General features: G+C 39.4%; 1 protein-coding gene across 1 annotated transcript; it reads right to left on the bottom strand.

The window, feature by feature from the left end:
• Nucleotides 1-411: 411 nt before the first annotated feature.
• Nucleotides 412-16,870, bottom strand: LOC121959871 (trichohyalin-like). Its single transcript, XM_042509395.1, has 6 exons — nt 16,390-16,870; nt 7,747-8,174; nt 5,558-7,664; nt 3,127-3,978; nt 1,490-1,604; nt 412-1,337 (listed from the first exon to the last, which is right to left on the bottom strand). The coding sequence occupies exons 1-6, from the start codon at nt 16,743-16,745 to the stop codon at nt 1,125-1,127; spliced, it is 4,071 nt and encodes a 1,356-aa protein (XP_042365329.1). The 5' UTR covers nt 16,746-16,870; the 3' UTR covers nt 412-1,124.
• Between the last annotated feature and the right edge of the window lie 1,037 nt (nt 16,871-17,907).

Genomic DNA, 17,907 nt, shown 5'->3' with positions numbered 1-17,907 from the left:
CATATTATACTGTGATTTTTTTCATACTGTGCTGTCCTCTCTGATAATAAAACAAAAAAAAATTAATGTGGTACCTAAAATAACATTACCTGAAAACTACACATGGGAATACAGCTATTCTAACCTAATCAGTAATTCTAGACAATCTTTCATTTAGAGATAAATCCTAAATTAGTAAATACAGGAGGCTCTTCATTTATTATGAATTTGGTAGATATTAGGAACTGTTCAAATTTTAAATCAGGACATATAGTTTATTTGGAGGAAAACTACCAGAATGAAAAATCTAGAAAATAAGGAATCCTAGATCGCACACAATAGTAATAAAAGCAATATCAATAAACAATATAAAATTGTTTCTTTATAAATCTACAGAAAGAGTTAGGCTTTATTTTGTTCAGAAATTGTTTTCAGAAATTATGTTTATTAGAACAAGAAAGACATTTATTGTATTTTGCATATCTTAATACCATAACTAAGTACAGTACAGTAATTCAGTGTGCATTATGTTAATACAAGCTGAGTAAAGTGCCATTTGGGGGTTAGTAGAATCACGTAAACTTTGACATTCAGTACAAGGGCAAGAATCGTTATCTACATAACTAGTGCATAGTTTAGTAAATTAAGGCTCTTCTTCATACTGGAGATACCTCCACGGGACAGGAAGCTGCTGTTTTGTTTTTTGTTTTTTTTTTTTAATTTTTACAGTGATTTCTGGAAATGATTTTAAACTCAACATGAAAGTAGTCAAAACAAATACACAAAACAGGTTGTTTAAATGTCAAACATACTCTTTCAAAGTGTCAAAAATATTATTCTTTTTTTTTTTTTTTAGAAAAATGTACTTTGTACTCATTAATATCTTTGATTGCAAGTTGACAGTTGTACAGCTCATAGCTCAAACTGAAACAGATTCTGTCTTTTACCAAATATACTCATATCTTCATCATTATTCATTATGCCAGTACATGGACTCTTAATTTTTAAACTTTGTAAACTTTTCCTCCAGTTACCTTTCATAATATAATAAACAAATATTCTGTAGTTGCTGCTGTGGTACTGCCAAATCACTGGGTCTGAACTGATTAGGTACAGTGGGAGTAAAGTGTCAGCTATGGATCCACCTAAGCAGCCTTCTTGAGAGAGTTCACAGACATGAGAATTTCTGGTTTCTCATCTATAATGCGCACAATCAAGTTGTCGATGTACTGCTCCAGCTCTGCTATCTTCTTGTCTCTCTCTGAGAGCTGTGTTTCCTGTTTGAGCACCAGAGAGATGAGCTCCTCTTGAGTCAGCTGAGAAAAGGGCCCTTTCAGCCCACCGTCATTTACCTGTGACTATAACATGGAGACGTATATTAAAACACAAATACAAAACCATTAAACTGATAAGCCAGACAAACAGGAATTTATATGTTAACACAAAAGCAATTCTATTTTTAATTGAGAGACAGAATATCATTTAACTACCATAAAAGCTTAAAAAATACCTTCGTTTTCTCCTGAACTTCACAAATGATTTTTGTTGATTTGTTCTCTTTTTCCCCTTGAACGACTGAAACAGGCTGCTGTTCTAAAGGATTAAGCGGTTTTACAGGTTGAAGCCTGAAATGACAAAAAACAAACAAAGAGAAAGACAGAAAGAAACATTAGCTGGATTGAAGTGAAAGGAAGTGGAGTGCTGGTTTGCAAGTATGACCCAGTTATATAACTGTATCATTTTCCAATACAATCAAAGGGTAACATGCAGTATTTAGAAATGACTAGTCAAGCTGAAGTTGTATTAACACTAGAAGCTTATCCATCCGCACTAAAGTTATTAAATACAACACAACTAATAATACAAGCAAACATGAATGATGAATGAGTATAAATCATAAATGAAAGGAAGAATCACAGAGGATGCTACATTAGAAATATGCAATGTGCAGGGGCGGCATTTAAAGGGGATACAGAGGGGACATGTCCCCTGTCATGTCCCCTGACTCCTCAAAAAAAAAACCCTAACATTTAAAGAAAAGAATAAACAAAAATTAAAAAAAAAACATACGCAGTACAACCACATGGCAACTGCGCCTGCTCAAGCTCCTAGTCCCCCTTCTCCTCTCCTCTCCCCTCTTGTGCTCATTCAAAATCCAGCCAGCAGTTCAGCAGAAATGTTAGCAATGCCCTAACCCCAAAGATGGAGGACATATTTATTACACAATGTATAGTATGTAAACTAACAAGCTACAAATATTCAAAGTGAGATCATGTTGGAATATGGATATCACTTTGTAAACGTCCTCAAGTTAGCTAACCAAAATGGCATTTTTTAATTAATGTTGTTTTTTTTCCCCGGCTTATTTCAAACCAAACCACAGACTAATGTAATAAATATGACTAACATCACAGCTTCCCAAACTAAGACAAAAAAAAAAAAAATTAAAAAAGTAGGTGGAGATTCATTGTCCACCTTCATACACAGTCATTACTTCAAACAAGAACAGTCAGTCCACTACTGTGCTTCTTCACTCAACACATTATTAAAGTTTTTTTTTTTTTGTTTTATTTAATTTATTGTTTAGTCCTTAACTCTGCAGGAACAGCTGGCCCAACAGGTGGCAGGCAGGTAGCATGGAGAAAATGTAGCGTTTAATGAATTATAAAGAGACCTTTTTCACCACAAACATTTTGGCATGTGGTATGAAAACCACAGGGGTTTTTAATAAGATTAATGATAGCTGGATTCCATTTCGGAAAGGTCCTGATATTTTGCATGCTAGCTCAGTGGAATATTTCTCTGACACACTTAACAGAACTGAGACATTGTTAATATTATAAATTTTACTTGTGCTTTAATAACTACGACAAGTTGAAATGTCTGCTGTGAAAAAGGTCATTTATAGAATGAAGCATGAAGGTATGAGAAGCTGTGGTATATCACCATTTAACCACAGCTATTGACCAATCGGTGACGACAACACTTCTCCATTGTATATTTAAATGTGCCTGCAAAATTTCGCCCCCGACAACGTGATGAATCTTTTTATGAAAAGCAGGATGTTGGGAGCTAGTCTACAGCTCATTTACAGTATATGAAGAGATGGATGAGTTGCTTAACTGTTGAGGAACTGAACTTTCTCACCTGCGTGACGCGACAGGCTGCCCCTCCTTCTTCCCACCTGCCTCTTCCCCAGCACGCTGCACCTTCACGGGCTGGGACTCTTGTAGTGGAGCCTCCTGGACACTGACAGGTTTTTCAGTCTCTGGGTCAGGTGAACTTTTAACAGGTACAGACACACCTGTATCATCCGTAACATGGTCTCCATCAGTGCTTTGGTTGATCGAAGTGCTGGACTTGGCAGCTTTCATTGCAGGAACTGGGGGAGCTCGGGTCTTTGAGGATTTGACTTTTGCTTGAGAGGCAGCATCTTTATCAGCAGCTTGTGACCCAGCTGGAGGCCACTGTGCTGAACCGGTATTACCAGAGGTTGTTGTATCATCTTGGGCTTCAGCTTCATCTTCGTCATCTTCAAATGGATTTAAACTGTAAACAATTGGGGCTTGTTTTGCCTCAGAGATACTTTTAGCGGAAATGTTGCCATCAGAAGGCGATAAGGCTGTTTTGTGTTCAGATGATGGCTCATCTTCCACAGAACAAGGTCTCGACGGCGCAGGGCGTTTACTGGGTTTGGTGCTGCTTTGCGTCAAGCTCTGGGTGTTCTTTGCATCTGTGGGGGACTTACCAAGAGGAGCGATCATTTGTACCAAGCGCTGAGGGAGAACACTCACAGTTCTGATGTCTTTGTCTTTACTCTGCTTGTTAGTTTGTGCCAGATGTCGTGTAGACGCGTCCTGCTCCCTCTGACTCTGTCGCTCAGCTTGATTACTTCCTGGGGGCTGTGGAGCTGGTCGCCTCTCCCGTTGAGCACTAATAGGATTCTTTTCATCAGTGGAAATGGGTTTGCTTCTTTCCAATGATGCACCAAGTTGGATTCTGGAAATGAGACACACACAACATGACAGCATAGTTTAAGCATGGTTGAGCATTTAATTAAAAGGAGTCTCAGAGGGAAAACAAAACATTCCTTTTTTAAGATGTTGTCAAGGAGATAAAAGATATTAAAATCTTAAAGCCTTGTGTTGCAAAGTTAGAAAACAAAGAAGAACATAGAACTTTGAAAAAGCTGTAATGTATCAATTGTTATAATAATGTCTCGTGCTGCCCACATGGCCAGACACCTCTTGAAAAGCAGATTTTAAATCTCAATCAGACTTTTACCTGGTTAAATAAAGGTCACACATATGTAAGGATTTACATTTTCCAAACCAAAGTTGGTGATTGTTGGATCAGTGGAAAGACTAATCAGAATGGTTTGGAAGAGTTTTTTTTGTGTATAAAGCAAAAATAATTTCCTTTCTTGACATTTTGAGAGTATTTATACATAGTATAAATACTTTATATACACTATTTATGTATTACCTAAAATAGCTACAAGAGCTAATGAAATGTAGCACATTCCCTGATTATGTAAATACCATCATATAACATATACCCTGATGAAATGTCAGGACAGTACGAAGGTATGGAAAATAAAGTCATCCAAGCCTAATTGATAATGAATAACAAATGCTTTTAAAAAATAACTAAGAAAATTTCATCCTAAATTCTCAGAGAAATCACCATCCATCTTCACTGTGATCTCATGATCACGAGACCTCTGCTTTAATGAGGTCAGACTATGCACTGAGCTCCCAGTCTTAGCTGACAGACTCACAGACGTGCACGCTGCTAACACACACACTCACAAAAACAAAGCTATGCAATTTTCATGATGGTGTCAGCTTTAGGTTGCATGAGAAGTACTGTTGCGCTGTTGTTTCATCCTGAGAAACAGATGATAAACTACATTCAGACAACACGTTCTGTTAGGGTTGCAAATTGTAAGAACTTTCCTTACTCGATTAATCGGTATGATTAACAATTGATTAATCGATTATAAGTTTTAATCTCTTAAGAGTTTTTTCTTTCAAAATGTCAAGAAAGAAAATTTCTTGTCCCTATTTTTCCTATTCAAAGGTAAAATATAACTGCGCACCTTCTGAATTTAAGTCTCTATCTTTTTCCAAATGAATACTTGCTTAATCTCCTTGTTAACTCACTGTAAAACACATTCATTCAAACTTCACAGAACTGAACGATTAATCGATTAATCGTTATTTGATAAAACATACAAACAATGCCTGTTTTTCCTCAGTCGTAGCTAACATATCAACATACTGTCAACATATTGCATACACTTTGACAACATTTAAATTTCACATTTTAAGGACCCATTAATCAATCGTTGATTGACTGCTATCATCCCTACTTTCTGTATAAGTAAATGAAATCATTTTGTCAGGCATTTAAATGTATTTTCACTACCTCTGTTGCTGTTCTGTTCCTGGTCTTGTTATGTTTGTTTTATGCAAAAATGTAAAGAGGGTTGGTTATGTGTATTGTTTTTTTATATCATGTTATGAGTTAAACATACTGTATCTGTCGCAGTTTTTGTGGCCCAGCATGAACTAACCTTTGTTTGACAGCTGACTCTCTGGCCGTGCTGCTGTCAGGACTCTCATCAAATGGATTGGTAGAAGTGACTTCTGCAGGCGTCTCTGCTTTAAGTTTCCTCCCCGGAGCTTTGGCTTTGGTTGTATTTTCCCTCTTCTTGTGTTCTTCTGCATCTCTTGCTAACTTCTCCTTCTCCAGCTTCCTGGCCTCCTCTTCTCTCCTCTCCTTTTCAGCGTTTTCCTCCCTCCTAATCCTCTCCTCTTCCTCTATTCTCTTCCTCTCTTGTTCCTCTTGTCTCGCTTTTTCTTCTTCCTTTTCCTTCCTAACCCTCTCCTCTTCCTCTTGTCTCCTCTCCTCCTCTTTCCTAATCCTTTCCTCCTCCTCTTTCTGCCTTTTTTCTTCCTCCTCAATTCTTCTTTCTTGCTCTTCTAGTTTCCTCTTCTCCTGTGCCAACCTCTCACGCTCCTCTTCTTGCCTCTTAGCACTCTCCTCTTCCTCTTCTTTCTTTCTCCTCTCTTCCTCCACCCGTATCCTTTCCTCTTCCTCCCTTCTCATCTTCTCTTCTGCCTCAATCCTTTTCCTTTCTTCCTCCTCTAGTTTCCTCTTTTCCTCTAGCAATCTCTCAAACTCTTCCTTTTCCTTCTTAGCCTCCTCCTCTTTCTTTATCCTTTCCTCTTCCTCCCTTTGCCTCCTTTCTTGTTCCTCCAGCCTCCGTTTTTCCTCACGCTCCTCTTCTAGTCTCCTCATCATCTCTTTTTCTAGTCTCATCCTCTCTTCCTCTTTCCTGATCCTCTCTTCCTCCTCTTTTCTAATTTTCTCTTCTTTAATTCTTCTTTCTTCTTCCTCTAGTCTCCTCTTTTCCTTTGCTAATTTAATCTCTTCTTCCTCTTGTCTCCTCCTTTCTTCCTGAGCTCTTTCCTCCTCCATCCTGAGCATTTCCTCTTCCTCCCTTCGCCTCCTTTCTTGCTCCTCAAGCCTTCTCTTTGCCTCACGCTCCTCTTCTTCTCGTCTCCTCTTTTCATCCTCAGCCCTCTCCTCTTCCTCCTTTCTAATTCTCTCCTCTTCAATCCTTCTTTCCTGCTCCTGTAGTCTCCTCTTTTCCTCTGCTAATCTTTCACACTCCTCTTCTTCTTGTCTCCTCTTTTCTTCCTGCACCCTTTCCTCTTCAATTCTCCTCCTTTCTTGCTCCTCTAGTCTCCACTTTTCCTCTGCTAATCTTTCACGCTCTTCTTCTTCTTCTCTCCTTACGCGCTCCTCTTCCTCTTGTCTCCTCTTTTCTTCCTGCACCCTTTCCTCTTCAATTCTCCTCCTTTCTTGCTCCTCCAATCTCCTCTTTTCCTCTGCTAATCTTTCACGCTCTTCCTCCTCCTCTCTCATAACACGCTCTTCTTCCTGTTGTCTCCTCTTTTCTTCCCTTCTCACTCTCTCCTCTTCCTCTTGTTTCCTCCTCTCTTCTTGTGCCCTTTCCTCTTCCTCTCTTTTCCTTTTTTCTTCTTCAATTATCCTCCTTTCTTCCTCCTCCAGTTTCCTCTTTTCCTCAGCTAATCTTTCACGCTCTTCTTCGTCCCTCCTTAATTGCTCCTCTTCCTCTTGCCTCCTTCTCTCCTCCCTCCTTATTCTTTCTTCTTCCTCCTTTTTAAGGTTCTCCTCTTCAATCCTTCTTCTTTCTTGTTCCTCTTGTCTCCTCTTCTCCTCAACAACCCTCTCAAGCTCTTCTTCTTGTCTCCTAGCACTCTCCTCTTCTTCTCTTCTCCTCCTCTCCTCCTCCTCCATCTTAATCCTTTCCTCTTCCTCTTCTCTTAGTTCACCCACATCCTCCTTTATATTTTCTACTTCCTCCTCCTCCTCTGTCCATGGCGAACACTGCCTCGCCCCCCTCAGTGAATCAACAGATGGAGGAGAGCTGTCGGGGACGTCCTCCATGGATCCGCGGCCTGAACTGGTCAGGCTGTAGTTTGAGCCGATGCGAGAAGTGCGCGGCGGCGGCTCCTCACAGTAAACGTGACTGCCATTAATGCACAAATTACTCTGTTCAGCAGCGCCTTGTTTCTGGTGACCAGAGGCGGGATCTTTGCTGCCAGAGCTGCCCGAGCGTTTGTGTATCTTGAACTTGAACTTCTTTTTACCTGAGAGGACATGAAAAAGTTAACATGCATTCAATGACACAGGGTGAGAGAAAATAAATGAAATAATGGTGATGAAGTCAACCTTCAGAGGAATCCACATTTAGACCAGACGACTGGCTGCCGCTCAGTGAGGAGTTCTTTGCAGGCAGGACAGACATGGACTGAGACATGTTCTTCTGCAGGTTAGACTTGGGAGAAAACAGAGACTTCATCTTATGTTTCTTCTTTTTTTCATCCTTGTCTGCAGCGACCTCAGCATCCCCGTTTCCCTCCTCTTCGCTGTCTGTCAGAACCTGAGTGAAGGATGGCACCACGTTTGATGAAGCATCCGATTCCTTTTTCTTGCCGCGAACTTTGTCCTTGAACTTGCCCAGGCGAGATCTGGATTTTCCAGCAGCAGAGAGGTCAAACATGCTGGCCGTCATGTTGTGTCTCATGAACTGGATGTCGACCAGCACCTCTCCTCTGTCTTTGTCTGCCTTGCCAGTCTTGTCCAGCAACTTAAACCATCTGTTAAAGAGAGACATGTTATCAGAAAAAAAAACGTATTTGATCATGTTAACAGATGCATAACCAGGGGCACAGCACAAAATTCTGGGCCCCATGTATTACTGCAGTCTCTGTGGGACCCCCATCCTTCCCGATTAATGTCTCTCTCACTCACCTGTTGAATTTCTTTTCACAGAGTCAGTTTTCTTTCTCTCCTTTCCTTCTTTCTTTCCTTGCTTCCTTTCTTTCTTTCTGCCTCCCTTTTCTTTTTCGGAACCCTGATTCCCCTTTTTGGGAAAGATATGGCAGTCTGTGCTGGTGCTCCAGCAGTGTAAGCAGTCACTCTGCCTTAGCTACGTTTCAAGACAAATCCTAGTGCAAAAGTGGATTAAACCATTTTGTGCCTTTAAGAGAGGCCTCAGAAAGCTTCCACTCAGTTTTGCTACAAAATTCAGTCTTCCTATCAATTTAGTCAGCCAATTTTAATTTGGTCATACCACTGCCTACTAACTTAAGAGATTAAAAAAAAATTGCAAACAAAAACAACCTTTTCATTGCTTTTAGGGGAGCCCTGGCCATAATCCCCAAATGTCATATTAACTGTGCAAACATGGATATAGATATCATCAACTTTTCAGCAAAGTGTAAGTGTTGGCTTTCTAAGATTAAAAACATTCTTAGAACCACAAAAACTGATTTTTCGGACCACTTAAAGGCAGTGGAAATAAGATACAATCACCTTTTGAGTTAAAATGGAAAACTACATCATCTACTGAATGGCTTAAAAGACTCTCAGACTGAGACTCATGTACATTTTGTGGATGTTTAGTCCTCGTTAGCCTCTTGTTGGAAACTATGAGCCATCCTGTAGCAAATGGAGAGTGACTCAGCAGTGAATGTTTTTGGAAAGTCTGTAAGGGATCTGAGCACAACCAGCAAACTAACCATGAAGGAAAGTTTTTAAAAATAATAATACTGTTCTGCCTGTGGCAGCCTCCAATGTGGGCAAGTCATGAATGCTTGTACTGTGTGGACTTTTTTTGGCAATATATGATAGTTGTTCTCTGTTTCTCCAATGTGTAACATGATCAAATCCTAATAAAAAGCACTAGATCAGGATCAGACATGCAGCACAGAGTTATAGTTAGCAGACTCTCTGATAGCTGGTGACCCATTATGCCTTGAAAACATGTGTCACGCTTGATTTTCAGCAAAAATTGCACATTCCCAGACATCCAACCCTGCAGAGAGTCAGACAGCCCCCTGTGGGAACAAGTTTTTATCTCATAAGATTAGTCTCTGCTTCTCATTAAACATAAACTGGTAAAGTCCTGCTCACCCTTTAAACAACTACCACATTTAAATGTAGCTTGATTATGAAATACCAACATTGCAGTCAACATAAAAATTAGCTACAACTTCAAACTACTAATTTAAACTGTAAGTCTTGTGATAACATGTAGAAGAGCCTCAACCAAGATGTGCGCTGAAACCAGGATGTGTCAAGTTTGCACAGCTCCTGCACCTGCATCATGGTCCAACGCTGACAGGAGGGTCTCAGAAAAAGCAGAATACTTTAACAGAACAACAAAAAGGAGCAGTCAGCATAAAAAATGCCTATCAGGCAGAAATCTGAGGTCAGCTCACCACTGAACAAACAACTCCAACTGAAATCTGGATTCCTGGGGAAATGAGGAAATGAGGAAGGGGCCGTGGGTGCATTTCTGTGTGTGGTGTGAGTGTGTGTGTGTGTGTAAAGAGAATACTGCTGTGTTGTGGCAACATCAAACTGTCTGTTCTTGCAGTGTGAATAATTAAAGTTACCCTAACGGCCAACACATTTGGTTAAAAAAATATGGTTTTAGAAACTAAAAAGGCATTATGCCTTGTTGTGATCATCTAAATCATGTGTGTTTATGTGCCATATACAGTATTTTTTTCTCCCTTGTTTCTACATTATTACCTCTCCCTGAGACCCAATAGTATCCTTCTCTTGTTGGTACTGGATCAGATATGATGTTGTGATTCACTCCTCCTCCTCCTCCTCCTCCCTCAGAAATGTTTCAGATGTGTTACACAAACAAATTAAGAAGGAAATGTCTTTTCCTGGAAGTTAAACGAGTAAGACTGCTGTCACAAATCCCCTGCCTCCTACTGCTAAAGAGTAATTGGATGTGATCTACAAATCTCAGGCCCTGACTTGATAAATATTACGCTGAGGGACTTCTTCACAATTTGCCTGGTGAACGTCCTTCAGCATAACACTGCTAGATGGATATTGCATTTATTTATCATGCTAATGTAGACAGTGTTATGTAGCCGTTATGTTTTTACTGCCATGCACAGTCTTGTAATTACTTGCGGTGCAAAGTTATGAAAAAGAATATTTCATCCAATCCCTCTGTGGCATCACATCATCCTTTTGAAAACTTTCATTGTCAAAGTAGAACCACTATGAAATTTCTCTCCCTGTTGAATATGACCTCACAATAAAAGTAATATCTTACAAAAGTATAGCTGATGGTTCACAGCATAGTATAACATTAAGTTAGTGTTATTATTTATAGACCTGATCACCATAAAGCATTGTGTTCACGACTAGTTTCCACTGCCCTTAATTAGCGAATGCATATTTAAAAGGGACAGTTCACCCCAAATCATAACTGAATATTTCCCTCTTACCTTTAGTGGTATTTACCAGTCTAGGTTATTTTAGTGTGAGTTATCGAGTGTTGTTGGTATCGACCGTAGAGTTGTCTGCCTTTTCTTGAATGTAGTAGAAATAGATGGTACTCAGCTTGTGGTGCTCAAATTGCAAAAACAAATTTATATGGAAAAACTCAAAAGTGACGTCTCTTTCTAGAAATTATGATACTATGGTTACACAAAATAATCTGCAGACCTTGCTGTAGCACTTTCATAGGAAATATTTTCTTTCTACTGAACTACACCCGCAAAACGTATCACCACTAAGAAGGAAGAGAGCATCTACTCCAAGCCGTGAGGCTCGTACTCATGACAGTGTGAGATGTAAACATTAATGTCGTCTTGCATGGCTGAGCTGTAACATTATCTAGCTCAGTTATGCAAGATTAGATGCACACTTCCTTCTGCGCTGTGATACAGCTGGCAGATGTAATTTGGTAGAAAGACAATAGTTCCTACATGAAACTGCTCAAAACAAACAAAGTCTGTGGATTATCTTGAGTAACCAGATCATGATTTCCGCGAAGAGACGCTGCTGTTGAGTTTTTCTAATGTATGCACAAGTGCAATCTGGTTCCATTACATTAGAGAGAAGCCAGACATCTCAACGCTGATATCTCTAACATTCAGCAACCCACACCATAACAATCTGGATTGATAGGTAGCACTACAGGTAAGACGAAAAATATCAAGGTTTGATTTTGGGGTAAACTGTCCCTTTAAACCTGGTTTAGCTAATTAAGGGCATCCAGCACACAAACAGCAATATCAACATTTACTTTAGAGTTGTCTTTGTGTCTACCAAGCAAATTTAAGTCCAACATAATACTATATTATAATAACACTGTATGCTGTACTGTATACTATACCATATTGAAATGTATATTATAATCACAACTCTGACTCTTGAACAACTACTACATATGATTGATATGTACCATTAACACTACTGCATCCCACATGTAATAAAAAGGAGAAGTTGTGAGCCGGTTCAGTTTAAACAGAGGGGAAGTTGCAAAAGTGTTTGGGCGTTTGCTTGTTGGACTAGTAAGCAGTGAGCAGGAGGAGGAATTAAATAAGACTTTCACTAAACAGTGCCTGGATGATAATAATGATGCCCTTAAACTTAAATGATGCACTTAAGCCCTGTGATGAGAAGAAAGTTTTCCACTCTGCTGCACAAAGAGGATAATGCATGACTCAACGTTTAGTACAAGCAGTCTACTTTCTGCACACACACATCCTTCCTTGTGAAGCCTAAACCACTGATAAGACAATGCGTAGCTCAAGCCTTTCTTATCACAAAGCACAGCTGTGTGAGTGGACTCAACAGTGATAATGTCCAAGGACCAAAACTCTCCAGGACTCATTGAATCAGCCCACAGCCCTGAGTCACAGAAGCCAAAATTAAGGCCTGTGTGAAGGAGTAAACAAGGCTTTCCCATTTCAGCCGAAATCAGTCACAATACATCATGCTTTATCAGGGGAAGATAAACTTACAGTGAAGCTGTTTCAAATGTCAAAATGTTGGACGGAAGCTGACTGACCTTACTGCAGGTTCCTTTATATCCTCGTGCTTCTCTACATTGTCTGACTGTTTGTTTTAACAGCTGGGGTCCAGGGTTACCACACAATTTTACCCATGAATTTTAAAAACTTTTCCATAATATTTAACCCCATTTAAAGGACTTTGGGTCATTTAAAAGAGCCTACCTGGACACCTGTCTGACAACAAGCAATTTGAAGTTAGGAAAAATAGAAAAAGTGGAGAGGTATGCACGTATGAAGTATTTGGCCAGTTTTTCACTTTGCATCAAAAATTTGAAAGTTTTGGTGCAGAGCCTGCCTTTCTCTGAATCCATCTATTATATTGTATGTATATTTGTTTGCATTAACTATTATTCACACACTTTCCTGGCAGCTGTGGTTAAGCAAACTGCTAGTCTTCGCTAACTTTCCTTGCAGGTTAGACATTCCTGCTGCCAACCAGCTGAATGAGTCCATGTGTATCACGTGACACAAGTCGCATTTCAGTGATCACGCAGTGCAGCGCTTGATTTAGAAATGAGTAAAAATAAGGAATGTATTCCACATTACACACATTTTGGGGGGTTTTACGTCTACATTTTAAACAAAATGTATATATAAAACTTTTCCAAAACGTTCAGTTAATTCCAAACAATCTACAATCCTGGAAAAACTGTTTTTCTATTTGCATAACTTCTCAAGGACCATGGGAACCCTGGGGGTCCTATTTTTCTCTCTACTGGATTCACAGCGGGGCCTGACAGCAGATACAGGCAATAACAGAAGCACCACAATAAATGTCATTCAGCTTGTCAGAAGCCTCATTGATGTATGTGTTAAAGAAAATGGGCCTTTCTCACAGAAGACTTTTTGGCATGTCAAGAGTAAGAAAAGCACACGTATGAACAATACAGTGCAAATACCTTCAACATGCTCCAATAACTAAATACATTTCTAGTCATTCTGTTCATTTCCACCGGTGCTGCCTAAATGTTTCTGAAGACTATTGAGTGAAAACGTATCAAATGGTGCCATCTCTTACAAGCAACACAAGTCGACAGGAGAAAAACGTTTTGCTGACTTCAGCAAACACAGCGTACCTCAAACAGTAGATGTGTTGTGCGTTGTTGGAACATTTCGGGGACAGAACAGACACAGTGGTCCTGTTAAAAAAAAAAACTGACCTTGCTTGACTCTCCCTGTTGCCATCACTGTTTGCTTTCATAGATAAAAACAGTCAGGAATGTGAGGCTGAAGCTGGATTTAAACCTCAGAGTCAAGGTGCATTCCCTGAGTTTACAGAAAGATCAACAGAAAATAAGTTGAGCATTTACTCAACACCAGCAGCTGAAGTATGTTTGCTGATTTAAAAAAAAAAAAAAAAAAAAAAAAATCCTCACAAAATATCAATACAAATTTTTGCGGCAGTGCCTAAAAGGAACCAATTTTTATTTTTTAACGACATGTTGCCAAAATGAGCAGATGTCATCAGAAGTACAAAAACACAGTTGAACCATGCATGATTGAACACGCAGCGTACAGCCAGGTGAAGTTCAACTTAGCATGCTGTGAGAGTTGGAGACTAACCAAACTTGAGGAGCAGGCAAAACAATGTGTGACCAAATTTAATCACAGCTCACTTCATGCTCTCTGATCTGGATTTTAAACTGTGACAAGTCCCCAAAAACATTTAAATGGGTCAACTACTTTCTATGTTTTACAAAATTTGACACAACATGAGCAGACAACAGATCTATAATATTTTATGATGAATAAAAACATGAGCATTATGGAACATCAAATCTTGTTTTGGACTATATTACAATTAAACCAATGACCCCAGGCATCAAACAAACCAAAACAGCCCTGGAGAAGGTGGGAGAAGGAAGTGTGTGTGTGTATGCGTGTGTTTGTGCATTTCGGCTGGTATGCAGTCTGCTTTTGTATAATACCGGTCACACGGTGGGGGACTCAAATACTCAGCAACAGCTTAGTACAACAAAACATTTTCTATTCTTACTGAGCTACAGACTCAGCTGACGGGTCTTGTATTTCAAATTTTTACAAGAACATCTTGAATCAAAATGTTAAACCTTTTCTTTGAGCAATGTTGAGCATGTTTCAAGCTTAAAGGAGCAGCTATAATCGCTATTCATATCATACTGTACCAGCAAGGCCTGTAAAACCTGATCACTACACAGTTAACCACATCATGTTCTTTGTTCACTGTGAGTGCATTGTATTGAGAATCTACTGGTTTTGCATTTCATCTTTCTCACAAAAATGTGCTTGGGCTGGAACAATGAAGTGAAGTCTGGGTCTTCTTTGAGGAATCTGTCTGTTGTGTACGAGTTCACTGAATGAAAAGAGTGAATCCTTTGACTCTCGTCTCTCGCCTGAGTAAGTAATGCTGATTGGCATCCTTTAAGGTTGCTGCCCAGGGAACAAATCCCTTAAGCTGCACTGGAGCGAGTGGGCAACATTCATAAGTCAAACCCACCAGAGTGCGTCTGTGCAGTGATGCATGGCTGTGTGTGCTCAAATACCTCACCTCAGTGGAAAAAAAGGTGCAAATATCACAGAGGGAACTCACTTTCAGAGTCTTTTCAAATTAGGGGAAGCAAATACAACAACAATAAGCTCCAGTTCTTACAGATGCTGCATGATATTATCAATGGGATTAATTAAAAAAAACTTGGTTTGTAATAATTAAGGATTTAAAGGGATTATGAAGTTTCATCCCACAAGACCACAAAGCTGTACTATGAGAGTTGTTCCCCCATGGCGCAGATAAAAATCAAAGTTACTTAGTCTTCAGTTCTCAATTCTCCATGATTTACCCATTTACATGCAGCTAAAAGCTAGAGTAACATCTGCCTAAAAATACTGCATTATGCATAAAACAAGCAGTCCTGTATTGAGAGAACTGAAGACATAGTCATATCTGATGCACAGGCTCCTTAAAAATACAATGAATGAAATTTTTTTTTTTTAAGGAGAAATACTTTTTTAGAACAAGCATTGAGTTGAGGCTTGAAGATTATTTATCAGTTTTTGATTAGTTGACTGACAGATTTTTTTCTGCTACTGGTTTCAGCTTCTGAAATTCACTGAATTGATTAGTTGTCAGCTATTAAATGCCAACTAGTTTGATAATCCAAAAATCAATTTGACTAATACTGATAAAAATGAAAGTCAATTATCTGATCCCCGCTTCTGAATATGAATATTTCCTGGTTTCGTCACTCCTCTGTGACAGTAAACTGAAAATTTTGATGTTGTTTGATAAAATCAAGACATTTGAGGACATCATCTTGGGCTTGGGTAAAACTAACCAACATGTTTGATGACATTTTATTGACCATATGACGGATTGAGTTATCAAGAAAACAATCAACATTTAAATTCAAGTTAATGTCATTTCTTTGGTAGTCAATTTATTGATTGGTTGATTTAAGGATTTTTTTAAGCAACTGGCCCAGTTTCTTACATGTATTCTACGGTGTTTTATTGTTGGATTTTGGACAAAACAAAACTTCTATGGACTTTCTGGGATTTTGTGATGGGGAATTTTGCTACTTGCTGACATAGACAACACAATTACTCTGAAAAGTAATCCATAGATTAATCGATATTAAAATAAAGATTAGTCGCAGCACTTTATGCCTCAATTTCATCCATCTGGTTATCTATCTTTTCAAATTATTTTTTACAAAATAAGACCCTCTAATTCCCCGCTGTGTAGAGCTGCAACGATTAGTCAATTAATCGATTAACCTTTCTCTCTACTTCTCTGTGACAGAGAACTGAATATCTTTGGGTTGTGGACAAAAAAAGGAAAGGACATTTGAGGACGTCATCTTGGCCTTTGGGAAACGCTTATCGACATTTTTCACTTTTTTGGAAATTTTCTAGACCAAACAATTAATTGATTAATCAAGAAAATAACTGACAACAACAACAAAAAAAATGCTCGTAGTTAGTCCTAATTGTGTACACTCACTGGGTCTTGTCGCGGGTTTTGTCCTCACTGAGCTGCAGCAGGTTGATGACAGCTTGTCCCAGCAGTTTGTCTGGACCCACAAGGGCCCTGTGCAGGACGTGGACATGCAGCGTGCTGCGCTCCGTGCCTCCTCCACCTCCTCCATGCAGCGTCGGAAGGTCGAAAGCGGCCTCCTCCTTCCACACCGGCGCCACGCTCTTCTCCATCACCGAGGTCTGATACTTCTCCTTGCCCACTTGCATGACCGCGTACGCATCGTTCGTGCCACTTTTCCCCTTCGTCCTGAGGCCTCTGGCTTGGAGCACCGTTACCTGGACGCTTGTGGGACACCACTGCTGCTGATCCGACAGAGACATGCTGACAACGTTTGTTGCTCAATAATTAAATCCAAAAACAAAACGCGGTTGAAGTCTACCATCGACTCACCGTCAGACTGGACAGGAGCGAGGGAGACTTTTCCCATGAACTTCGATGCAACTTGAGGAAACAGCTGATTGGGCGTGGTTAGCACCGAGAGGGGGCCGAGACACTCCCCCAGATTAACAGATTACATGAGACGCATTTGACACACTCATGCTTGGCCCATTCAAACAACAATCATTTACTGGAGCCAAAAGGCCACACCTGATGCATGTTGACACCTGCCACAATGCATCAACACAACGGCTGCATTCAAATAACGACAACACTCATTGACTGATTTGGATACTTACTTAAAATGACAGTTTTTAACCCTTTGAGATCTAAGAAAATTGACTTAATTTCTTTCAAAGGCATGTGAGGAAGATGGCAATGAGCAATTTTCACAAGAAATGGCCAAAAAACTTACAAAACCTTTTTTATAAAAGTCACAAGAAATTGATCTGAAAATAAGGAACAAAAATAAACAAACAAGAAAATTACTAAGTGTTAAAAAATATAATAATATTTTTTTAAATGATATAATATCCCCCAGGCTTATTTTCAAATCATTTTGTTGTCACATTTTACAGCTTTATTTATTCTCTCTGGCATCTGAATGCAGCACAAAAAAGCTGCTGTTGATCCAAGACTTAAAGGGTTTATCATGTAGTCACTTGGTTGCTTTACTCTATTCAGTAAAGACATAATTTATGCAAATTTCAGTATGTTCTGTCATAATGTGTGTTCAGAGTTCTTTATACTCCTACCTGACTGATCTAGATCTGAAAACATGAGACTTCAGCTCATGTGGAGAGACAGCAGGATACCTAACAGGCCTCTGACAGCTGATAGGGTTCATTTATGTGGTTGGATTCTGTTTCACATGCAGCTCCAGTTTGAATCTAAATCAGGCTGCTGCAACAGTGTCTGCATGGATTTAAGATTGACTGAATGCTCAAAAATACATTGAATGTGTCTGTTTTGTGTCTGTTTTAGTCCATTAATGCACTGGCCACCTTTCTTGAGTTGATTCCCCGTATTTACCTCGATGCATGCTGGGATAAACCCTCAATTCCCATGAACCTGAGCAGGATTAGATTGGAATAGAAAATCTAT

Source organism: Plectropomus leopardus, chromosome 20 (assembly GCF_008729295.1).
Source record: "Plectropomus leopardus isolate mb chromosome 20, YSFRI_Pleo_2.0, whole genome shotgun sequence".
Classification (NCBI taxonomy): domain Eukaryota; kingdom Metazoa; phylum Chordata; class Actinopteri; order Perciformes; family Serranidae; genus Plectropomus; species Plectropomus leopardus.
Note: the sequence above shows the minus strand (reverse complement) of the source record. Positions and strands in the feature narration are given on the sequence as shown.